This window comes from Ambystoma mexicanum, chromosome 11 (assembly GCF_040938575.1).
Source record: "Ambystoma mexicanum isolate Mex_15411 chromosome 11, UKY_AmexF1_1, whole genome shotgun sequence".
NCBI lineage: Eukaryota > Metazoa > Chordata > Amphibia > Caudata > Ambystomatidae > Ambystoma > Ambystoma mexicanum.
This window is the reverse complement of record NC_090934.1, coordinates 982184559-982205154: the sequence shown is the minus strand read 5'-3', so window position 1 is coordinate 982205154 and position 20596 is coordinate 982184559. Positions and strand designations below refer to the sequence as shown.

At 55.3% G+C, this 20596-nt stretch overlaps 1 protein-coding gene across 3 annotated transcripts in view; it reads right to left on the bottom strand.

Annotated features, from left to right (window-relative positions):
- The window catches only part of SLC22A18 (solute carrier family 22 member 18), a 766907-nt gene that overhangs the window by 705657 nt on the left and 40654 nt on the right, over positions 1-20596 (bottom strand). For all 3 annotated transcript variants that reach the window (XM_069624137.1, XM_069624138.1, XM_069624136.1), the window contains exon 2: positions 11851-11948. In XM_069624137.1, the coding sequence (XP_069480238.1) occupies positions 11851-11948 (98 nt within the window). The remainder of the gene's footprint in view (positions 1-11850; positions 11949-20596) is intronic.

The window sequence follows — 20596 nt, the reverse complement described above, 5'->3', positions numbered from 1 at the left end:
AGACCTATGTGCCATCGCAGGTGAGTGTTCCTGGGATGGATTCTGTTCTGTCCGACCCACCTGCACCAGGGTTAGAACCCTCAATGGGGATGTCAGTGTTGGCAGGTACGCCTTTGGTGGTTACGGATGCAGGGTCACACTCCGCGACATCTGATCCTGTTCCTGGGCCAGCAGATCAGAGGGGGAATGCAGTCCTGCAGCCTCAGGCAGTGCCAGCACAGCAAGGCGCAGTTCGCCTTGCCCCAGACAGGTGTGGTGCCCGCCGACGTGGTGGCCGTCAGCCACCTGGCAATACCGCATGGGAGCAATCCATATACGGTATGGCAACCCAACAGGCAGCATCATCAGAGATGATGGCTCAGGCCATGGATAGGGTGGCCACTTCCATTGTCCCCCCCGAAAGGCTGATGGAGCGACTACAGCAGGCAACCGGATCCATCTGCCAGTCACACAGGGAGGACATGTTGGCGTTCGACAGGGACAGGCGGGCGGCACTGGCGACTCTGCAGGAAGCCATCTCCATAGAGTCCCAGGGCCACAGGGAAGCCCTGAGGGTGGAACTCCTTCACCTCAGGACGACTCTTGTTGAGCTTGAGGCTTCAACAAACAGAAGGACAGAACAGCAGCTGGAGCGTCTCACCCGTACGCTCTCAGCTGAGATGCAGGCAACTAGGGCGGAGGTCCGGGCTTCCCGTGAGTTGTTGCATGGGGACCTCCGCACACTTATCCTCCAGAACGAGACCTACCACACCCGCATGCTTGCAGCCATGGAGGAACAGACTAGGGCTTTGTGTGGGCTGCCTCCCATAGTGCCACCACCTCCTGATGCAGCTGCGGAGGGTGAGGAGAGGGACAGCAGTGATACTCCCACAATAGGGTAGCCGTGTAGGCCATGAGCCCATGGAGGTGTTTTTTTTTGCAAGATCCACACAGGTGGGTTTTGGTGTGCACCCTGTCCTCGGACCTCCTGGGTGGCCTCCCCCACCCCCCCCCCCCCCGGGCCCATTAATGGCCATTTTTTATTTTTTTATTTTTTGGGACAGTGTGTTGCCTTGTGTGGCTCCCGTGGGCATACGCTGCATTGTGGCTGGGCACATGCAGGCTTGTCATGGATTTGGTTCAGATGCTTGAGTTTTTGTCACACACACCCCTCCTGCTTCCCGTTTCCATGGGCTTGCAAAGGGTGTGCCCAAGTGACATTGACGTACATGGTGACATTGGACTCCCATGAGCTGTGTGGGCAGTCTGTAGTCAATACTGTGTATACATTCATAGTGCATATTGTTGTTGTATTGTACACTGCATGATGTATTGATATGTGCCTCTGCCTCCATCTCATCCTCCTAATTTGCAGGTCCATTCCTCATGTCTTCACAATGCAGTCCACCTTGGAACTGGAGTCCATGTTGTAAGCAGTGCACCTACACTCTTGCGTGGCGCTAACACTGTATACTTGGAAGTGTTCGGAGGGCTGTCATCATCAGGTAGTGAGGCTAGCAAATTTTTAACTCTGTAATGTCATGTTTTAGGTAGGTTGGAGGTTGTGTAGGTGATTGGTATTCTTGGTAAGTATTTGGTAATGTGTGTTGTAGGTCCTGCATTACTGTGAGCATTTCATGTGTGGACATGTTTCCATTAGGGACACTGTAGCTGGTGACACTTGGGGCATGTTGTGGGGATTAATTTGTTTCCTCTCACATTGCATGACATGCCATGGTGTGTTGTGTGGCCATGCTGGGGAGGGGTTGGGTGACATGGCACTGTTTTCATGTAGTATTTTGCGAGTGGGCATTCATTCCTGCAGCATGGAAGTGTCTTTTGATGACACTGCATTGGTGGTGTTTGTGTAGGTAGGGATGCACACATTGTGACACTTCCACAAGAACAATCTCAGGCTGCTATGGTTCTGACAGTTGACTGTTCCTTTGTTCGTCATAATTGTCAGGTCGAGTCATCATTGCTTATCAGATGGTATGTGCCAGGCCTGTGTGCACTCCACTGGGGTGTGATTTCTATGTGAAGTAATTAGCCACCAGCTGCGTACGGGCTGCCTCACCCCGTGCCCTCTCCCCTCCCATGCGCAGTGGGCGTGCATGTGGTTGGGGATGTGGGGGCACCACCATGTCCACAGCCATACCCCGGCATGTTGCAACATTGTGCAGGACACATGCTGCCACTATGATCCTGCACACTACTGGGGGCGCTTATAACAGCTGCCCGCCAGAACGGTCAAGGGAGCGAAAGCGTGACTTGAGAACTCCGAATGTGCGCTCCACTATGCCCCGGGTTGCAATATGGGCTGTGTTGTATCTTACCTCTGGAGGCGTGATGGGGTTCAGAATTGGCGTCATCATGTGGGTGCTCAGAGGGTAGGCACTGTCCCCTGGTGAGGAGGTGATGGGTATCATTAGTGGGGTAGTGACATAACTCTGCATCTGACATGCATGCATGTTCAGTGGCATTCATACTCACCAAGCAGCCATGTATCGCCATGCCGCCCAGCTTCTAGGTCCCGGCTAAGGGTAGACATTCGGTAAATGAAGCTGTCGTGGGTGGACCCTGGATAGTTGGCATATACTGCAGTGATGATTCCCTTAGCATTACATACTACCTGCACGTTGATGGAATGCCAGTGCTTGCGGTTCGATAGATGTGCTCAGATGCCCTGAGGGGACGTAGTGCCACATGGGTGCAGTCAATGGCACCTAGCACTTTTGGGAATTGTGCCACACCGTAGAAATCGAGGGTGGCAGCCTGCCTTTCTGCAGGTGTCCTGGGCAGGTATATGTGCCTACGGACTGATGGGCGTGCAGTGATGATGTTCAAGACCTGGTGTAGGCAGCGTGACTGCATGGCCTGTGACACCCCAGCCACTAAGGCACTTGTCCGCTGAAATGATCCGGTGGCCAAGAAGTGCAGTACATTCAGGACCTTCTCCAGGGGGGTGAGTGCTTGGGAGCACAGGGTGGGTGATGTGAGGTCATCCTCCCACTCACTGACCAGGTCCAGTATTTTGTGTGGTGGAAACCTGTACCTCCCATACACCTGGTCGTCAGGCATCCCAAAAAGGCTGGTTCTGGGAGTGAAAATTCAGGCCCTCACTATCCTCCTCCTCCTCCTTTGGTAACCCACGGCCACTGCTGCTAGGAACGGTATATTCATCCTGGCGTATGAGCTTGTTTGTTGTTTGCGCGCACTTTTATGCTGCGCGGGTCGACGTACGCCTGCTTCATGCTGGCGTACGTGTTTCAGGATTGGACCATTTATTTTTCGGCATGTCGTAGGCGAAGGTGTGAATCTTCCCGCCCACCCCAGGAATGCACGTAGCACGCTCTCCCAGGCCCAGTCGCGGGTAAATATTCCCGCCCACCCCTGGAATACATGTACCCCACTCTCACAGGCCCAGTCGTGTGTGGAACCTCCCGCGCACCCCGTAGTACACGTACCCAGGCCAATCACGTGTGGAACTTCCCGCGCACCCCGTAGTACACGTACCCAGGCCAATCGCGTGTGGAAGTTCACGCGCACCCCGAAGTACATGTACCCAGGCCAATCGCGTGTGGAACCTCACGTGCACCCCGTAGTACACGTACCCAGGCCAATCGCGTGTGGAACTTCCCGCGCACCCCGTAGTACACGCACCCAGGCCAATCGCGTGTGGAAGTTCACGAACACCCCCAAGTACACGTACCCAGGCCAATCGCGTGTGGAACCTCCCGCGCACCCCGTAGTACACGTACCCAGGCCAATCACGTGTGGAAGTTCACGCTCACCCCAAAGTACATGTACCCAGGCAAATCGCACGTCTGGGGGGTGGGGGTGATGGGAGACATGAGTGGGGGCCTGGTGGAGGCTGCCCCTGGTGGCTGGGGGGTGGGGGTGCAGGGGGACATGTGTGGGAGCCTGGTGGAGGCTGCCCCTGCACTGCTGGGGGGTGGGAGTGGTGGTAGACATGGATGGGGGCCTGGTGGAGGCTGCCCCTGGTGGCTGGGGGAGGGGGTGATGGGAGACATGAGTGGGGGCCTGGTGGAGGCTGCCCCTGGTGGCTGGGGTGTGGGGGTGATGGGAGACATGAGTGGGGGCCTGGTGGAGGCTGCCCCTGGTGGCTGGGGGTAGGGGTGCAGGGAGACATGAGTTGGACATGAGTGGGGGCCTGGTGGAGGCTGCCGCTGCACTGCTGGGGGGTGGGGGTGATGGGAGACATGAGTGGGGGCCTGGTGGAGGCTGCCCCTGCACTGCTGGGGGCTGGGGATGGTGGTAGACATGGGTGGGGGCCTGGTGGAGGCTGCCCCTGGTGGCTGGGGGAGGGGGTGATGGGAGACATGAGTGGGGGCCTGGTGGAGGCTGCCCCTGCACTGCTGGGGGGTGGGAGTGGTGGTAGACATGGATGGGGGCCTGGTGGAGGCTGCCCCTGGTGGCTGGGGGAGGGGGTGATGGGAGACATGAGTGGGGGCCTGGTGGAGGCTGCCCCTGGTGGCTGGGGTGTGGGGGTGATGGGAGACATGAGTGGGGGCCTGGTGGAGGCTGCCCCTGGTGGCTGGGGGTAGGGGTGCAGGGAGACATGAGTTGGACATGAGTGGGGGCCTGGTGGAGGCTGCCGCTGCACTGCTGGGGGGTGGGGGTGATGGGAGACATGAGTGGGGGCCTGATGGAGGCTGCCCGTGGTGGCTGGAGGGTGGGGATGATGGGAGACATGAGTGTGGGCCTGGTGGAGGCTGCCCCTGGTGGCTGGGGGGTGGGGGTGATGGGAGACATGAGTGGGGGCCTGGTGGAGGCTGCCCCTGCACTGCTGGGGGGTGGGGGTGCAGGGAGACATGAGTGGGGGCCTGGTGGAGGCTGCCCCTGGTGGCTGGGGGGTGGGGGTGCAGGAGGACATGTGTGGGAGCCTGGTGGAGGCTGCCCCTGCACTGTTGGGGGGTGGGGGTGGTGGTAGACATGGATGGGGGCCTGGTGGAGGCTGCCCCTGGTGGCTGGGGGGTGGGGGTGATGGGAGACACGAGTGGGGGCCTGGTGGAGGCTGCCCCTGGTGGCTGGGGGCTGGGGGTGATGGGAGACATGAGTGGGGGCCTGGTGGAAGCTGCCCCTGGTGGCTGGGGGGTGGGGGTGGTGGTAGACATGGGTGGGGGCCTGGTGGAGGCTGCCCCTGGTGGCTGGGGGGTGGGGGTGATGGGAGACACGAGTGGGGGCCTGGTGGAGGCTGCCCCTGGTGGCTGGGGGCTGGGGGTGATGGGAGACATGAGTGGGGGCCTGGTGGAGGCTGCCCCTCGTGGCCTGGGGGTGGGGGTGGTGGTAGACATGAGTGGGGGCCTGGTGTAGGCTGCCGCTGCACTGCTGGGGGATGGGGGTGATGGGAGACATGAGTGGGGGCCTGGTGGAGGCTGCCCCTGCACTGCTGGGGGGTGGGGGTGGTGGTAGACTTGGGTGGGGGCCTGGTGGAGGCTGCGCCTGGTGGCTGGGGGGTGGGGGTGATGGGAGACATGAGTGGGGGCCTGGTGGAGGCTGCCTCTGGTGGCTGGGGGGTGGGGGTGATGGGAGACATGAGTGGGGGCCTGATGGAGGCTGCCCCTGGGGGATGGGGGGTGGGGGTGCAGGGAGACATGAGTTGGACATGAGTGGGGGCCTGGTGGAGGCTGCCCCTGCACTGCTGGGGGGTGGGGGTGATGGGAGACATGAGTGGGGGCCTGGTGGAGGCTGCCCCTGGTGGCTGGGGGGTGGGGGTGATGGGAGACACGAGTGGGGGCCTGGTGGAGGCTGCCCCTGGTGGCCGGCGGGCTGGGGCTGATGGGAGACATGAGTGGGTGCCTGGTGGAGGCTGCCCCTGGTGGCTGGGGGATGGGGGTGATGGGAGACATGAGTGGGGGCCTGGTGGAGGCTGCCCCTGCACTGCTGGGGGGTGGGGGTGGTGGTAGACATGGGTGGGGGCCTGGTGGAGGCTGCGCCTGGTGGCTGGGGGGTGGGGGTGATGGGAGACATGAGTGGGGGCCTGGTGGAGGCTGCCCCTGGTGGCTGGGGGGTGGGGGTGATGGGAGACATGAGTGGGGGCCTGATGGAGGCTGCCCCTGGGGGGTGGGGGTGCAGGGAGACATGAGTTGGACATGAGTGGGGGCCTGGTGGAGGCTGCCCCTGCACTGCTGGGGGGTGGGAGTGATGGGAGACATGAGTGGGGGCCTGGTGGAGGCTGCCCCTGCACTGCTGGGGGGTGGGGGTGGTGGTAGACATGGGTGGGGCCCTGGTGGAGGCTGCCCCTGGTGGCTGGGGGGTGGGGGTGATGGGAGACATGAGTTGGGGCCTGGTGGAGGCTGCCCCTGGTGGCTGGGGGGTGGGGGTGCAGGGGGACATGTGTGGGAGCCTGGTGGAGGCTGCCCCTGCACTGCTGGGGGGTGGGGGTGGTGGTAGACATGGGTGGGGGCCTGGTGGAGGCTGCCCCTGCATTGCTGGGGGGTGGGGGTGGTGGTAGACATGGGTGGGGGCCTGGTGGTGGCTGCCCCTGGTGGCTGGGGGGTGGGGGTGATGGGAGACATGAGTGGGGGCCTGGTGGAGGCTGCCCCTGGTGGCTGGGGGGTGGGGTGATGGGAGACATGAGTGGGGGCCTGGTGGAGGCTGCCCCTGGTGGCTGGGGGGTAGAGGTGCAGGGAGACATGAGTTGGACATGAGTGGGGGCCTGGTGGAGGCTGCCCCTGCACTGCTGGGGGGTGGGGGTGATGGGAGACATGGTGGGGGCCTGGTGGAGGCTGCCCCTGCACTGCTGGGGGGTGGGGGTGGTGATAGACATGGGTGGGGGCCTGGTGGAGGCTGCCCCTGGTGGCTGGGGGTGGTGGTGATGGGAGACATGAGTGGGGGCCTGGTGGAGGCTGCCCCTGGTGGCTGGAGGGTGGGGATGATGGGAGACATGAGTGGGGGCGTGGTGGAGGCTGCCCCTGGTGGCTGGGGGGTGGGGGTGAAGGGAGACATGAGTGAGGGCCTGGTGGAGGCTGCCCCTGCACTGCTGGGGGGTGGGGGTGCAGAGAGACATGAGTGGGGGCCTGGTGGAGGCTGCCCCTGGTGGCTGGGGTTGGGGGTGCAGGGGGACATGTGTGGGAGCCTGGTAGAGGCTGCCCCTGCACTGCTGGGGGGTGGGGGTGGTGATAGACATGGGTGGGGGCCTGGTGGAGGCTGCCCCTGGTGGCTGGGGGTGGGGGTGATGGGAGACATGAGTGGGGGCCTGGTGGAGGCTGCCCCTGGTGGCTGGAGGGTGGGGATGATGGGAGACATGAGTGGGGGCCTGGTGGAGGCTGCCCCTGGTGGCTGGGGGGTGGAGGTGATGGGAGACACGAGTGGGGGCCTGGTGAAGGCTGCCGCTGGTGGCTGGGGGCTGGGGGTGATGGGAGACATGAGTGGGGGCCTGGTGGAGGCTGCCCCTGGTGGCTGGGGGGTGGGGATGGTGGTAGACATGAGTGGGGGCCTGGTGGAGGCTGCCCCTGCACTGCTGGGGGATGGGGTGATGGGAGACATGAGTGGGGGCCTGGTGGATGCTGCCCCTGCACTGCTGGGGGGTGGGGGTGGTGGTAGACATGGGTGGGGGCCTGGTGGAGGCTGCGCCTGGTGGCTGGGGGGTGGGGGTGATGGGAGACATGAGTGGGGGCCTGGTGGAGGCTGCCCCTGGTGGCTGGGGGGTGGGGGTGATGGGAGACATGAGTGGGGGCCTGATGGAGGCTGCCCCTGGAGGGTGGGGGTGCAGGGAGACATGAGTTGGACATGAGTGGGGGCCTGGTGGAGGCTGCCCCTGCACTGCTGGGGGGTGGGGGTGATGGGAGACATGAGTGGGGGCCTGGTGGAGGCTACCCCTGGTGGCGGGGGCATGGGGGTGATGGGAGACATGAGTGGGGGCCTGGTGGAGGCTGCCCCTGGGGGGTGGGGGTGCAGGGAGACATGAGTTGGACATGAGTGGGGGCCTGGTGGAGGCTGCCCCTGCACTGCTGGGGGGTGGGGGTGATGGGAGACATGAGTGGGGGCCTGGTGGAGGCTGCCCCTGCACTGCTGGGGGGTGTGGGTGGTGGTAGACATGGGTGGAGGCCTGGTGGAGGCTGCCCCTGGTGGCTGGGGGGTGGGGGTGATGGGAGACATGAGTTGGGGCCTGGTGGAGGCTGCCCCTGGAGGCTGGGGGGTGAGGGTGATGGGAGACATGAGTGGGGGCCTGGTGGAGGCTGCCCCTGCACTGCTGGGGGGTGGGGGTGGTGGTAGACATGGGTGGGGGCCTGGTGGAGGCTGCCCCTGGTGGCTGGGGGTGGGGTGATGGGAGACATGAGTGGGGGCCTGGTGGAGGCTGCCCCTGGTGGCTGGGGGGTGGGGGTGATAGGAGACATGAGTGGGGGCCTGGTGGAGGCTGCCCCTGGTGGCTGGGGGGTGGGGGTGATGGGAGACATGAGTGGGGGCCTGGTAGAGGCTGCCCCTGCACTGCTGGGGGGTGGGGGGCAGGGAGACATGAGTGGGGGCCTGGTGGAGGCTGCCCCTGGTGGCTGGGGGGTGGGGGTGCAGGGGGACATGTGTGGGAGCCTGGTGGAGGCTGCCCCTGCACTGCTGGGGGGTGGGTTGGGGTAGACATGGGTGGGGGCCTGGTGGAGGCTGCCCCTGGTGGCTGGGGGTGGGGGTGATGGGAGACATGAGTGGGGGCCTGGTGGGGGCTGCCCCTGGTGGCTATGGGGTGGGGGTGCAGGGAGACATGAGTGGGGGCCTGGTGGAGGCTGCCCCTGCACTGCTGGGGGGTGGGGGTGGTGTTAGACATGGGTGGGGGCCTGGTGGAGGCTGCCCCTGGTGGCTGGGGGTGATGGGAGACATGAGTGGGGGCCTGGTGGAGGCTGCCCCTGGTGGCTGGGGGGGTGGGGGTGATGGGAGACATGAGTGGGGGCCTGGTGGAGGCTGCCCCTGCACTGCTGGGGGGTGGGGGTGCAGGGAGACATGAGTGGGGGCCTGGTGGAGGCTGCCCCTCGTGGCTGGGGGGTGGGGGTGCAGGGGGACATGTGTGGGAGCCTGGTGGAGTCTGCCCCTGCACTGCTGGGGGGTGGGGGTGGTGGTAGACATGGGTGGGGGCCTGGTGGAGGCTGCCCCTGGTGGCTGGGGGGTGGGGGTGATGGGAGACATGAGTGGGGGCCTGGTGGAGGCTGCCCCTGGTGGCTGGGGAGTGGGGGTGAGGGGAGACATGAGTGGGGGCCTGGTGGAGGCTGCCCCTAGTGGCTGGGGGGTGGGGGTGATGGGAGACATGAGTGAGGGCCTGGTGGAGGCTGCCCCTGCACTGCTGGGGGTGGGGCTGGTGGTAGACATGGGTGGGGGCCTAGTGGAGGCTACCCCTGGTGGCTGGGCGGTGGGGGTGATGGGAGACATGAGTGGGGGCCTGGTGGAGGCTGCCCCTGCACTGCTGGGGGGTGGGGGTGGTGGTAGACATGGGTGGGGGCCTGGTGGAGGCTGCCCCTGGTGGCTGGGGAGTGGGGGTGAGGGGAGACATGAGTGGGGGCCTGGTGGAGGCTGCCCCTGGTGGCTGGGGGGTGGGGGTGATGGGAGACATGAGTGGTGGCCTGGTGGAGGCTGCCCCTAGTGGCTGGGGGGTGGGGGTGATGGGAGACATGAGTGGGGGCCTGGTGGAGGCTGCCCCTGCACTGCTGGGGGTGGGGGTGGTGGTAGACATGGGTGGGGGCCTGGTGGAGGCTGCCCCTGGTGGCTGGGCAGTGGGGGTGATGGGAGACATGAGTGGGGGCCTGGTGAAGGCTGCCCCTGGTGGCTGGAGGGTGGGGATGATGGGAGACATGAGTGGGGGCCTGGTGGAGGCTGCCCCTGGTGGCTGGGGGGTGGGGGTGATGGGAGACATGAGTGGGGGCCTGGTGGAGGCTGCCCCTGTACTGCTGGGGGATAGGGGTGCAGGGAGACATGACTGGGGGCCTGGTGGAGGCTGCCCCTGGTGGCTGGGGGGTGGGGGTGCAGGGGGACATGTGTGGGAGCCTGGTGGAGGCTGCCCCTGGTGGCTGGGGGGTGGGGGTGATGGGAGACATGAGTGGGGGCCTGGTGGAGGCTGCCCCTGGTGGCTGGGGGGTGGGGGTGATCGGAGACATGAGTGGGGGCCTGGTGGAGGCTGCCCCTGGTGGCTGGGGGGTGGGGGTGATGGGAGACATGAGTGGGGGCCTGGTGGAGGCTGCCCCTGGTGGCTGGGGGGTGGGGGTGGTGGTAGACATGAGTTGGGGCCTGGTGGAGGCTGCCCCTGCACTGCTGGGGGATGGGGGTGATGGGAGACATGAGTGGGGGCCTGGTGGAGGCTGCCCCTGCACTGCTGTGGGGTGGGGGTGGTGGTAGACATGGGTGGGGGCCTGGTGGAGGCTGACCCTGGTGGCTGGGGGGTGGGGGTGATGGGAGACATGAGTGGGGGACTGGTGGAGGCTGCCCCTGGTGGCTGGGGGGTGGGGGTGCAGGGAGACATGAGTTGGACATGAGTGGGGGCGTGGTGGAGGCTGCCCCTGCACTGCTGGGGGGTGGGGGTGATTGGAGACATGAGTGGGGGCATGGTGGAGGCTGCCCCTGGTGGCTGGGGGTGGGGGTGATAGGAGATATGAGTGGGGGCCTGGTGGAGGCTGCCCCTGGTGGCTGGGGGGTGGGGGTGATGGGAGACATGAGTGGGGGCCTGGTAGAGGCTGCCCCTGCACTGCTGGTGGGTGGGGGGAAGGGAGACATGAGTGGGGGCCTGGTGGAGGCTGCCCCTGGTGGCTGGGGGGTGGGGGTGCAGGGGGACATGTGTGGGAGTCTGGTGGAGGCTGCCCCTGCACTGCTGGGGGGTGGGGGTGGTGGTATACATGGGTGGGGGCCTGGTGGAGGCTGCCCCTGGTGGCTGTATATGGGTGCTTTTTGTTAGCGCACATTTTGCCGCACATTTTTTTCAGTCGCAGGGGCGCTACCGCCTGCTTTCTTGTGGCGTACTTGTTTGGCCCTGTGCGCGTCTTTGACCGTGCGCTGGTTTGCCCTATTCGATTCCATGAATACGGGTTGTAGGCGAGCGTGTGGGCGTTCCGCGCACTTGCCTCGTGTACTTCCCCCGTGACGCCCATATTTTCACGCGTTGTTCCCCATTCCGAGTGTTAAGCCCCGTGTTCCGCCTACTTTTGTGATGTGCGCCGCGCAATGTGCGATTTCGCAGTGGCCGTGGCGCACGCTGTTGGATGACCTGTGCGCCGGCGTCCGCGGCGCACATTTTTAGCGCACATCCAATGTTTTTCTCGTGCACGGACTTCCATGAATCGATGTGCGCTGGTTTCCCTGCGATTTTCGCACTTGCACTGCGATTTTCGCACTTTTACTGCGATTCGCACGTTTTGGCACCTCTGCGCGGGAATTTTCGGCGCACATTATTTCCATGAATCGACCCCTTAGTTTTTAATACTGTTTATTTAGAGTATACTATAACCCTTTCTGATATATTACATTCCTTTAAAACACATTATTTCTACATCCTTATGGTAGTAATCACAAATCATTATGTTTACTTTTTGTTCATTTCTTGTTTTACTGTCAACTAAAACAAATAAGACAAATAGCCAGTAACTCATGGAGTCAGTACAGGATCAACATAATATTGTGGGTTTATTGCCATACCTGAACCATTGACATAAACAAGGCTACACCTCTTCACTTTACTTTTCAGTCACTCACTTTTCGTTTATTAAAAATGCTCCTTGCGTTAAATGCAATCACTTGAATATGTTAGAGTCTTAAAAATAAAGTATTTTTGTGTCTCTTATCTGTTTTACAAATTTGGTTGTAAAAGGTTTCTTGTTATCACAAGTTGAGGAATACATTGACAATTTGAATCTATCGATAACTTGATTATATAATTACCTGCCAAATATAGGACCTCCAATGAGTTGAAGTAAACCAAAAACTGTCTGAAGGCAACCAAAACCAACAGACTCCAAGCCGAGATTCTTTGCCAAGTACTGAGGATAAAAACAAGATCAGGATTGTAATAACGACAACATTTATGCACACATCTGACTAAGCCACATGTACTAGTCAAGACTAGGTGCAAACAAAATCACATTTTATCCAAAGAAATTGATTTGTTTTTTAAAATTACTAGCGTAGTCGATGACACTGTAATCATTACTTTAACACACAAAGTTATACAAAATTTCAAAATTTCACAATACATTTTGGTCACCATTCCTGGACAAGCATAGTTTATTCACCTCCCTCACTCACAGCACTGTGTGCAAATATAATCTGTGTGCTTCAACAACTGATTTCATGAGCAAAATAAATGTTCAGAACAAGTAATAACTTGTAATCATTTTGTAGATTGTTAGCATCAATATGTCAGAAATGTATTTAAGCAAATATTCTCATTTGATGTAGTGTATCAAAATAATTAATTTATTTTCAAGAGGCCTTCTTCACTTATAGCGTTATAAAAGCAAAACATTCTACTTGCCAATATTGTCAGTGGCATTAGCCTTCGGAACATTCTATAAACAAAGCTTTACATTACCTCGGGAGGGTAGCTCAGGGGCAACATGCTCGCCTTGCAAGCAAGATGACGCAGAGCAACACAGGTTCAATCACCGGGTCCGCGCTTAGAAACCTCTGGGTATTAAGTGCGTTACAAATAACCTATCATAAAATTATATCATATGTTATCCACCAAATGTGTAGGTGATTCCTTAATTTATTTTAAATTATCAGCTTTGATTGTTTATCTCACACTAACTCCTTTCTTTTGGTCGCCAAACAATGATTCACATTAATCGTAATGATGACAGTGGCATTAGTGTATATTTATTGGAGAAAATGAACAGAAATCTTAAGTAAATCTCTTTTAAGTACAACAATCTAAAATAAGTCATCCGGATGCTAATGTTGGCCTGACACTGGTCACAGATAAAAGTAAGCACAGCTTATCTCTCATCAAGCATTTGCAATGGTTGCTACTGTGAATTGTCCAGTGAAGCATATTTGCTAGAAGTCTTAATGAAAAAAATGGGGGACAAAAATGAAGAAATTCCATTTAGCAATGATCTTTTTCTGGTTGTGTTACAGGGGATGGAGCAAAGCTCTGTTTTGCTCAAATTTAGCTTGGTCAATGTTATAAAAGGTTTTGGGCCAGGCAAACAAATAGGGGAAACAATCTGTTTCTTAACATAATCAAAAATAAAGATAATAAATACTTCTCCAATTTTCAAATATGAAAGATTTGAGAGTGTTTAGAGCAAACATCTTCATGTAACACAGACTGAGACAGACCTGTTTCCTTTATTTTGTTTTACAGATATCAGACACAAATAAGCCTTTTTTTCAGTCACAATTAAACTAGTGATAGCATTTAATGTAAGCAGCAAAACGAGTTCAAGCGTGTATCTGCTCCATTTTCTGCAACATCTTTGCTATCTAGTTGTTCTTCTTGGTGTCTTTAGTTTGAAATAGAATGTTGAAATCTTGGAACGGCTACACTGCTGTGCTTCAGTCATCCCATGTTGCACACATTCCAGCAATCACTGCCTGCAATGGACAGCTTTTTATATGTTTCGGACTGTATTGCCTGCAACTTACTGTAATTCTATCAAACTAGTATAACATCACAGTGGCTTAGATTGTTGTTGTAAATTGCATATATATCTACTGTATCTTGTGATCTTGGGCTTCTCTTGTGCTTGTAAACAGCGAACCCTGTTTCAATGCAGAAAAGTCTTTGCATATTACGACGATGGAAGATTGTATGTATGTGTATACATTTTATTTATTCCAAGGTTTTAGTCACCTTTTAGGATTGGTATATTTTAAAGCATTTCATAAGCACATACGTTTAGCTTTACGATATAAAACCGTGGGGCACTATAAAATGTTTTATAAACGATGTCATACATAGCTCTTTAACCACATATTTTCTATTGAATAATGAAAAATTATAAAATGGCTGCTCAACAATTTGGGTGGCTGCCATTTTAAGTTGAACTCCAGTAAACTCAAAATAAATGGATGCTTGCCATTTTGTTCAGTTGACATTTCCTGTTAGACTTTTTCAACATCAGGAATACTGCATTAACTTTTTAATCTGAAAATGGCTGCTGCTCATTTTGGTTGGTGATCACTTTGAATGAACTTCAGTAACCTCTGTAGTATACAATGAGCTATGCAGAAGTTGTCAGGCTTCCTTCTTGGAATGCAGATCCTTAGTCATTACAAGACAATACATGTCTTAGGCCAGAGCCAGCGATATCACCTTCCTGAGAGCTAGATGACATCTTGAAGACAGCACCTGACAGAGTACATCCATTTGATACTGTTAGAACCTTACACATTGCCATAGAGGAGCACCTTTTGGGAGGCTTTTAGAATTAACTGGGACTAAGCAATGGCAACATCCCGCTCGCTGGGACTAAGGAATGGCAAGTGTAGCTCCCTGTTCCATTCCGTCATCCTGCCATTTCTATGGCAGGATGACGGAATGGAACAGGGAGCTACACTTTGAACGGAGAAAGATGACGGATGGCTGGAACACATTTTGGAATGTAGCGCTTTACCAGTGGATTATTCTTTGGATATATTTAATTTTGACAAGACATTTTATTAAAGTATCTTTTGCCTTTTACGAGTGGATTATTCTCTAGGCATTTTTAATTTTAACAAGTGGTTTTTGAAGGTGCTGTTTGGCTTTTACCAGTGGATTTACCTTTGAGTATTTTAAATTTTGATGAGCAATTTTTTGAGATTTTTTTGTTTTTTAATAGTGAATTATTCTTTGGGCATTCTTAATTTGGACACACATGTTTGAAGATGCTTGTTGTTTTTTCCAAGTGGGATCTTCCAATGAATTGTTTCTGGATGAGCGATACAGGCCAACCTTGCTGAATATCACTATTGTGGGGACAATTTTACCATGTCTTGTTTAAAATGACATAAAAACTAGAAAAAGTGGGGATCCCCTTCTTCGTGGGCATCTGGGGATATTTATATTGATATTGATATTTTATTTCTATTGCGCTCGTACACAAGTGCTTCAGAGCGTGACAAGGCAAGGGAGGGGAACAGGGCACAACAAAACAGCGATCTTACTAGGCCCAGTGACATTGAGAACGCGCAAGTGCATGGGAGAGGGGGAGGGGGAAAAGTGCATGGGAGAGGGGAGAAGTGGAAAGTGTGAAGCAGAGGAGAAACAGATAAATAATAATAAATAAATAAATAATAAAGACAACAAACAGTGGTAGTGCAGCCAGCAATTTGCAAGTGCTAGGTTTAAGGCAGCAGACAGGGTAGGTCTGATAAGTGCAGGAAGAAAAAGGGGGGGCTGTATGGGTACAGATACAGACCCCAATGCAAGGTGTGGCCCGAAGGCAGTGCGGGAGGGTGGCAGGGTTTTCAGGTACCTGGGCCCGGAGGACAGAGGGTGGCCAGGAGCAAGGTGCCAAGAGAGAACAGATCAGCAGGGGAGAGGGGGAGCAAAGGCAGAAGAAAAGAGGAAGGTCTTGAGGTGCTTCCGGAACCGAAGATGGTTCTCAAGTTTTAGAGTGGCAGGGAGGCTGTTCCAGAGGGAGGGCCCAGCCGAAGATAGAGATCTACCCCAGCTCATTTCTTTGAAAAACGACTGCCCCTGAGGGAGTTAGAGGTAGAGGTGTGAAGAACTCGAGAGAGGAGGTATTTGGGGAGGGATAGCTGAAGGTATTTTGGACCCAGGCCCCAGAATGCCTTGTGGACAATGCAGAGGGTTTTGAATTTAATCCTTGCATTGACTGGGAGCCAATGGAGAGATTTCAGAGCTGGAGAGATAGATCCCAGGGCTTGAAGCCAAGGACAAGTCTTACAGTCCTGTTCTGGATAAGTTGCAGAGAGTGGAGAGTAGAGGCAGGTAGATTTAGATAGAGGCTGTTCCAATAGTCCAACCTAGAGAGAACCAGAGCTTGGGATACCATGAGCTTCTGGGGGAAGGAGGGGAAAGGCAGAGTACCTCTGAGGAGGTGCAGTAGGAAGTTTGACTTTTTAGAGACCTCAGAGATGTGGGCGGAGAAGGAAAAGGTGGAGTCAAAGATGACCCAGAGGTTCTTAGCCTCGCAGGTGGGGATAGGAGGAGGGTCAAGGGAAGCCGGCGAGAGTGACGGGAAAGGATGGTGAAGGTGTGCTGATGAGGAGGATCTCAGTCTTGCTGGCATTCAGACAAAGATCATTGGCAGCACACCAATCTTGAATGGCAGTTAGGCAATCAGAGATGAGAGAGGAGGGAGAGGAGGTGGCTGAGGGAAGCTTGAAAATGAGTTGTCATCAGCATAGCACAGGACATTTGAGCAGAAAATTGCAATGCAGTGGGCGAGAGTTGCCAGGTATTGTTTGAAAAGCCTGGGCAAGAGGTTAAACCCCTGGGGAACACCACAGGTAGAGAGGAAGATAGATGATAGGAAGGACCCAAGTTGGACCTGGGAGGGTCAATCAGAGAGGAAAGAGGTCAGCAAGGCCAGAGCCTGATCAGTGATACCCAGGTTTACATGGAGACGGTTGAGCAGGATGGTATGGTTGACCGTGTCGAAGGCAGAAGAGAGATCGAGGAGGATGAGGACAGAGGGAATGTTAGAGTCAAGGTTGGAGAGCAGATCTTCACGGATGTTCAGGAGAGCAGCTCTGAAGCCAGACTGGTGGTCATGGAGACAGCCAACAGAATTGGAATGAAGGTTAAGCTGAGAGATGGCCAACATTTCCAGGAGTTTGCCCAGAAAGGGAGTAATGAAAATTGGACGATAGTTAGCTGGACAAGAAGGATCAGCTGTGGGTTTCTTGAGAAGAGGATACACAAGAGAGTGCTTCAGAAGAGGAGGGGAAGGATCCTGAGGTAAAGGAGTGGTTGCAAAAATCAGCAAGGTCCGGAGCGAGGGTGTCAATGTGGTCCTTGATGGTTTTAGAGGAACAGGGACTAACCTGTTTCGATGAGGCTTTCATGTATAACGCTCACCTTGTATCCACGGGGACGTCACTCAGCCTGTTCTGACCTCTTACGACCTCAAACCCTTCCCTGGAGGCTATTCGACTGGAGACTGGGCCTGAAACACGGGATTGGTAGAGTGTAACTCCCTATTGTCTCTATGTGCTTGAACCCCTTCTTCCCCGGGGTCCAACCCTTCCCTTTAATCCACAGCTCACCTTGTTTTCTTGGATAGTGTGCTCTCCGTCCTGCTTTTCAGCGCAGGGGCGCGTTGATTGATGCGGGCTCATTGCTGCCTAGTTACTTCACTGGCAAGAGTCCGACAGGTAAGTATAATGAGTCTTTTGAACAGTTCTCTAACTTCGTTCCTTTACTTCCTTAGATGATGGCCGGCGTCCGGGGATGGCGGCGTGCTGCTGAGATGAGTAGCGCTGAAGGTGAGTGAGAGCGTGATGCACCCCTTTCGTATTTGCATTGAACTGAGTTCTTTTTCTGTGTCTTTTAGGTGCTGCGACGTTTTCAGCGTGGATGCCGGTTATGAAGAACAAATGCGGTGGGTAAGCGCGGTATGCGGCGCCTCTAGATGTTTCCACGCTAACCTGGAGTGTCTTTTCCCTCTTGCAGATGGATGAGAAGTTCCGGAGACAGAGTTCCCCCAGAGTGGCTGGGATTCAGGTAAGCATTTGAAGCTCGTACAGTATTTAAAAATAAGCGAAGATTTGCAGAATGCTTACTAATGTCTTTTTTCTGTTCTTTTCCCTTTTCCTTAGGAAGTGGCGTGCTGGGATGGGAATGACACTGCTGAAGATGCCCGCAGAACAGAAGGAGTGATGAATGATGGCCAGAAGCACCGCAAGGTAAGGCTATTCCTAACGGTGTTCTTGTTCTTGCAGGAGCTGAGCGCAGAAGAAAGATGCAGGCCTACTGGAGACCGATCAGAACACGGTGAGTGTCACGCTGCAGGTGCAGAAAACGCAAAGCATGTTTCTCAGCCTGGGTGTGGCTTAAATAGTCTCTGGGTATCCCAGGTGTCTCTGGGCTGAACCACAACCAAAAGACTAGACTGCACATGCAGTTCTGGGAACCGAAATATGTGGGGGCATCCATCTTGTCCCCATCAATGCACTACAAGTCCAATCCCCAATGTTATCCTATGGGAGTGAGTGAGTCTGGTCCCACAAGCATCAAGTCTGACTCCAAGTGGGTCTTTGGAGGGATGGAGAGGCCCTTGAGGGCCATGTAGGTGATCGTGGCCTGGCTCCAGCCTGTCATCTTGGAGGGCTGGGGACATGAGGGGCAGGAATCATGACACATAGATCGGACTTGTCTAGCGACCTCGTCAGGGGAAAAAAGAGGAAAGGACGAGAAGGATGGTGGGAGTGGCTAAAGGAGGGTCAGCAAGCACAGATGGAGAGGTGAGAGAAGGGGTGGGAGTGGAGCGGGTGAACAAGATGTCCTGGGTTTTTTAAATTAAGTGAGAGCCAAAAGCATTGCAAAGAGCCTGGGAGGCAACAGGAGAGGTACAGACTGCAGCACGGTTGGCCAGCTCCTTGCAGATTTTAAAGAGTTCGGCCGAGTTTTTAGATGCCGCAGAGACACGAGCTTGAATGTGGACTCTTTTCTTGTTGAGGACAGAGAGTCGGTATTGCCTTTGTAGCAGGCGACAGGCCAGTTTGTCAGAGGATGAACAGGAAGCCCTCCATTTCCTCTTAGCCGCCCTGCACTTACATTTAAGTTTAGCTAGGTCAGAGTCATACCAGGAATTGCACTTGGCTTTGGACTTCAAACGGATCCTCATGACAGGGGCAAGAGCATCAAGAGAAATTAGAAATGTGAGAGTAGAGCAGAGACAGGGCTGCGTCAGGATGTGAGACAGCCAGAGGTGGAGGGGGGGAGAGAAAGTGGCAGCAAAAGCCTCAACTGACACACACTTCATGGGCCGGATGTCTGAGAAGGTAGGTAGCAGTGTTGGGGTAGGCTTGGCTTGGGGGGAAGAGAGGGAGAGATGAGAGGAGAGGAGGGAGTGATCACTCCAGGAGAGAGGAGTGGTCAGAGGGATGGAGAGGGTGAGGTCAGAGGAGATCAAGACATCGAGTTTGTGCCCTGCAGAGTGAGTTCGGGCCAGAGGGGAGGATGGACAGGGAGAGGGAGTCACAGAGGTCATGGAAGAGTACAGTGGAGGAACAAGGAGAGTCTAAATGTATATTGAGGTCACAGAGGAGGAGGAGTTGAGTGGTAGAGGCTAGGAGGGAGGAGGCGAGGTCCCCCACTCAGAGTGAAATGAGGTGATTTGACCAGAAGGCTGGTGGATGGTAGCCACAGTAAGAGAATGGGTAGGAGAAAGAGAAAGCCTACAGACAAAGCATTCAAAAGAGGAGTAAGTCTGAGTGGGAATGATAGAGGCAGGAATCCACTCAGGAAAGATCAGGGCTACCCCCCCCCACCGGACCGGGAGGATCTGGGTGCAGAGAGGATCTTGTAGCCATCAGGGAGGAGAGTGTCAAAGCTTGTGACAGAGCTGGCTGTAAACCATGTCTCAGTAAGACCAAGGACATCAAGGTCTAGTTCTTCAAGGAGGTGGCAGATGTCAGAGAAGTGTTTGACAGCAGAGTGAGAGTTGAGAGTGGCAATATGAAGAAGGTTGCTAGCCTTAAAGACTTTCCGGGGAGGGGTACAGATCAGAGGTATGCCCTGCGCAGGCGAAAGGGCCATAGGAGGTGCAGAGGAAGAGGAGGAGAGTAGCCAAGGGGGAAGAGGAGAGGAGAGGACAGCAGGAGATGAGAGGAAATTGATGAGGTGAGGGAAGCACCTATCAAAGAGGAGGAGATTGGCTTGAGGGCCTTGGACCATGTCAGTGCCATTTAGGTAGACATTAATGATGACTTAAGAGGAGTCGAAGGAAGCCATGTGAACTTCCCAGCGAGTGCCACCATTAATGGGAGAGGAGGAGATAGGATAGAGCACAGAGATCATATGAGGAGTCCATAGATCTGCCGAAGGAACAACAAAGAGGGTGTTGGTGAGGGTCTGTCTGGAGGAAGCATTGGTGTATGTGTCAGTGATAGGAAGAGCAGGGTTAGAGGCCAAGATATCCTTATTGAACTTCTTCCTACCAGATTTAGTGAGAAGGGAAGGATAGTCAATGGAGAAGCAGTTGGAAAAGATAGGAGAAACAGAAAGCACCATTGGGGTGGAAGTGAGGAGAGGATGGAGAAACTGGGGGGGGCAAGGCAGGTAGGTGTGGGACAAAAGAGAGTGGTGAGGTCACTGGGCTGGCAAGTTACAGAGAAGCATCCGTATACAAGCAAAATACAGAGAATTTCGCAATGGGCAGCAAGATTTGACTTTGTAGCACAAAGCAAACACAGCAAGATTTGACTTTTTAGCACAAAGCAAAAACAGTAAGATTTGACTTTTTAGCACAAAGCAAAAACAGAAGTATTTGACTTTGTAGCACAAAGCAAACACAGCAAGATTTGACTTTTTAGCACAAAGCAAAAACAGCAGTATTTGACTTTGTAGCACAAAGCAAAAACAGCAAAATTTGACTTTTTAGCACAAAGCAAAAACAGCAAGATTTGACTTCGTAGCACAAAGCAAAAACAGCAAGATTTGACTTTTCAATCTTGGATTCAGATGTTAGCAAAGGGTTTTTTTCACATCAGGATGACAACATGGGAGTAA